At 42.8% G+C, this 4,703-nt stretch overlaps 1 protein-coding gene across 3 annotated transcripts in view; it reads left to right on the top strand.

Annotated features, from left to right (window-relative positions):
• The window catches only part of TSPAN19 (tetraspanin 19), a 49,910-nt gene that overhangs the window by 36,713 nt on the left and 8,494 nt on the right, over nt 1-4,703 (top strand). For 2 of the 3 annotated variants that reach the window (XM_019514817.1, XM_019514815.1), the window contains one exon: nt 923-1,006. In XM_019514817.1, coding sequence (XP_019370362.1) covers nt 923-1,006 — 84 coding nt within the window. Of the gene's footprint in view, nt 1-922; nt 1,007-2,154; nt 2,420-4,703 lie in introns of those variants that run through there. The other variant, XM_019514816.1, reaches the window with a different exon arrangement.

Below are 4,703 nucleotides of genomic sequence, written 5' to 3'. Positions count from 1 at the left end.
AAAGAACTCTAAGAACTGGGTCTTCTTCTAGCATAGGTTGCCATTGTTTGAGGATTTTCGTATAGGTTCCAGGGAAGGATGTTATGTCATAACGAATGGTGTGCAATTTGTGGGGATTTTCTTTTTTGTGCTGCAGCAAATCTTTGCATAGTATCTAGGTGGCTTTTTCAAAAGTACAATCTCTCTCTGTAGATGATTGTCCTTGTTGGGTGAAAGCCCTTTTGAGCTTTGTGAGGTAGCAATTGCAGGTATTGTCCTTGGTGCAAATTCAGTGGTATCTGAGAGCTTGGCTGTAAATTACAGCTTTTTTGGTGCATTTAGGGTGATTGCTGTTTCTTTGTAGATATGTATGTTGGCCCGTGGGTTTCTTGTATATGGTGGTTTGCCTTTTACCATTTTAGATATTCATCATGGTGTCCAAAAAGGAAGCGTTGGTGTTTCAGTATTTTCACTGACCTCCTGTCACACTTCTAGCTTCTTTCCCACCTTGGACATTTCAGAACAACAGCACTCTCCCACTGCCTGAAAAAGGATGCTTGTGCTCAAAAGCTTGCAAAAATTTTTCCAACTACTCAGTCTAATAAAGATATCACATGTACCCAAAGAACCTTGCCTGCCTAGAAAAAACATCTATCATTTATGCTCCTACAGAAGTGTAGTCCTTTTTACCTCAATGTAAAATTCAGTATGTTTGAATCTAAAACTGTTAACTTCAGTCATTTTTTTTAAACTGCCTAAACAATTAAAAGGCTAGAAACACACTAATAGAGTTACTGCCTTCTGTAGTGTTAGAATTATCAGGTCATGGCAGGAAGTTTTTCCATAACATGTTAACAGGTACACATTGTAAAACATATTCTGACTGAATATAATAGTTAAAAATTATCCGACACTTAAAATCTGTTCATTTCCATTTCCTTAGGGATGTGAAGAGTATATTAAAATGTGGTTTGAAAACAACACACTGTTCTTAATTGCACTCAATATTGGGCTGTTAGTTGTACAGGTAAGAGTACTTAAAAAAAACAACAGTCTTGTGACATTCACAAAAATAAACTCAGTACTCTCTGGGCTTGGTCGTGCCCTGTTGAAATGACATAGGAATTTTTGCTTAACATTAAGGGGCATAAGAAGATAAATAATGGTGCCTTTAGAAGGTAAATAATATTGACTTCCTCATAGACCCTGATGCCCAGTATTAAATAGATCATTTGTATACATTATTTTATCCAACTTGTTACATTTATCTGCATTGGCGGGCAGGAAATCAGCAGAAGTCAGCTCTCAGAGGAAAGGCGCATTTCTTTGTTCTCTATTTGGTTAGCTGTTGGTAAAATGGGATTTATGACTGGGGCTCTTAAGACTAATATAATGATAGTAATAAGTGTCATTAATTGTGGAAGATTACCACTGTAGGTTCAAGAAAGATAGATCAACTTCTTAATCTTCTAATCAATAAGATTATTGTTGGAAAAGAAATGGGAAGTTGTGCAAGCTGTACATTAAGTGTACATAGATTTGATAAAGCTTATGATAGTATTAGAAGGGAGTCACTAGGTGCATCTACACATGTTTTAGTGCACAGTAGACAAATTAACTCTACAGTAAAGTGTCACCATCTACACATGTGCAAATATTAGGGTGCAGGAAAATAACTCTGCCATAAGATAGTACTATTGGGGGCAGTACTGTTTTACGATGGTGAAATTAACTGCAGTTTTACGGAGGGGTCATTTACTGCACTGAAATTCATGTATAGACAGTGACTGGGCAGGGGCCAGACTCCTGCCTGCCCCCTAGCCACATGGCTCTGCAGGGTTAGCAGCCTTATACCCCAGCCATATCCCCCCTGCTGCCTGACACTGCCTCTTGGAGTCTGGGGCTGACCCCTTGCTTCCCTGCCAACCCAGGCCTGCTCCACCCCAGCTAAAATTGCTGCTCTCCTGGGCACATGTATAGACACTGTGCCCAGAAGCAGTTTACTGTGGCTCAAACAGCTCCACAGTTTATTGCTATGCCTTAAACTCATGTGTAGATGCACCCACTGTAATCAGTCATGGTGAGGTTTGGAATTCCCAAAAAGACTGGAATGCATTGCCAAGATGTGTATTGAAGACTAAAGGAGTTACCATTCCTTCAATTCTCATGTATCAGATCCAATGGAAATCAGCAGTGGGCTCAAACAAGGGGATGCACTGTCACAGATGCTTTTCCATTTGATGCTTGACAAGATCACAAGACCCACTGCTGAAGAAGGAAAAGATTTGCAGTTAAACAGACTGCACCAGATATTTGTGTATGCAGATAGTATCTGCCTAAGAGAGGAAATGGAAATAGTACAAAAAAAAAAGAAAGAAAGAAAGAAACACCATCGATGATAGGAAGCCCAACTTCTTTGGCAATATCAGCAAGACAAAAATACATGATCACATGCAGAAAAAAATCTCAATATCACAGGAAGATAAGAACATGGAATGATAATGTGGAAAACAGAGAAATGGAAACATTTAGAAACAGTGGGTGTCTGTACTCGTAATCAAGGGTGCTCTGATGTGCTGTAATTACAGCGCGTCAGAGCAGACTTGATTAGTTAAGTCTGCTGGAGCAGACTCAACCATGCTCCAGCAGACTCCAGTGTCCCTGAAAAATGGTGGTGGGGGCATTTTAACTAAAGTGAGGGTGCAAATTATGGGGGAGCTCCGGGGGGGGGGGGAAAGCGCCCAATAAGAGACAAGAGCCCCCCTTTAAGATTTGAAAATCATAAACTGAGGGGGGTCTTCAATTAGATTCCTCCTGCCAGTGAACCAGTTTTTGGGGGAGTTTTGCAGACTCCCCCTTCCCCCCAAGAGTCAAAGTGTAATTCAAACCCTGACTAAGGCTTGTCAAAGGAGCTTTAATTAAAGCACCCATGCCACCATTTTTCAGCACGGGGACACTGATGCACATGATGCTCCAGGCACTTTAATTAGAGTAGCTTTCAGAGCTTCTGTAGTTAAAGCATCCCCTACCCAACACCTCCCACAGCATGTGTATAAGTGCCCAATAATCACAAAGGGCAATCAAATAACTGAAGAAATCAAGGCAATGAGGGTCTCTCTAACACTCACCCCTCACACTTGGGGTCTCTCTAACTGTCGACAGGCTATCCTCTGCCACCTGGGTGCAGCCCCAGGTCCCTCCTCTGGCCCAAGCTCTGCCTTAGGGCTCCTTAACCAAGCCCTGGGCTCCCCCTGCTCACCAGAACACCATCAGGAATGTGGGGCTGGGCTTAAGGCACCCTGACCCACCTTTCACAGGGGTAGTAACTGGCCTGGCACTTCCTGGGGGCTCACATGCCACTAAGAGCCCCACCAGACCACCCTTCCCCAGTAAAGTGCAGTTTTACATCTTACCCAGGACAAGAGGTCACCTCCTCCCATAGTCCCTGCCCTTACCTCCTGACTCTGGCCTGAGCAGCCTCTCAGACTAATGTTTTCACCTTCCTTCCTGCAGCAAACTGCAGCCATCTTATATCCTTGGGCCAAAATGGCTGGCCTTATCAGGTACCTGGCTGCTGTGTGTTTGCTGCTCCTAAAGTGGCAGGCACCAAAGGTGGCCTGCCACAATGATACAGTTGTTCAACCTGTCCTTTTATATGGATGTGAATCCTGGACTCTGACAAAGGCAAATGGAAAAAGGCTGCAAGTGTTTGAAAAAAAAGTACTAAGGAAAATATTTGGTGCAGTGCAAGAAAATGGAGAATGGAGGAGAAGACATAATCAAGAGCTTACAAAATGACTGAAGCAAGATCAGAGCACAGAAAATGAAATGGGCAAGGCATATCACAAAAAACAATGAGAGAAGGAGTGTGAGGTAGATTTTGGAAGCTGAGGTAGACCAAAGCAATGATGGGTAGACAACATAAAAACTAATGTGGAAAGAATAGGCAAAGATGCAATAAAGTGGAAGGAAATTGCACAAGATAGGAGGAGTTGGAAGGCTGTAGTTAAGGCAGTTATAGACCCCTGAAGCCTTTCAGGCCAGAGAAAGAGAGTGGGTGTTAAATTAGACAGGACAAAAATCACTAGACAAAAACTATTTAAAAGTTTCATAGATTTCATAGACATTAGGGCTGGAAGGGACCTCAAAAGATTGAGTCCAGCCCCCTGCCTGAGCGGCAGGACGTCACCTGGGGTCATAGGATCCCAGCAAGATAAGCATCGAAATTTCTCTTGAAGGCATTCAATGTAGGTGCTTGAACCACCTCCGGTAGCAGGCTATTCCAGACCTTGGGGGTGTGGACAGTGAAGAAATTCTTCATTATGTCCAGCCTGAAATGGTCTTGCAGTTTATTAGACCTTGTCATCCCTTGGGGTGTTCTGGTGAACAATCGTTCCCCCAGATCCTGGTGAACACCCCTGATAAACATATAGGTGGCCATCAGATCGCCCATGAGCCTGCACTTTTCTGATTCTCTTTCTCTAGTCTGGGTGCATTATAGTCCTTCATGCTGTAGGGATGTACTATTATCTGAATTCTGCAGGAGGGAAATTGAGCCACAAAGAGGTTAAGGGCCCGCTCAAGATTGGGAAAGTAAGTACACCTAAACAGAACTGCTGCTTAAATTACAGAAAGTGAACCCATATGGCCTAAATTCATTTGACATCTTCATTTTGAGCTGCAGTATTCCCTAGGTGTCTAAATTTAAACTTCCATGTACAGCA

This window comes from Gavialis gangeticus, unplaced genomic scaffold (genome assembly GCF_001723915.1).
Source record: "Gavialis gangeticus isolate Ggan-Ray unplaced genomic scaffold, GavGan_comp1, whole genome shotgun sequence".
NCBI lineage: Eukaryota > Metazoa > Chordata > Crocodylia > Gavialidae > Gavialis > Gavialis gangeticus.
Note: the sequence above shows the minus strand (reverse complement) of the source record. Positions and strands in the feature narration are given on the sequence as shown.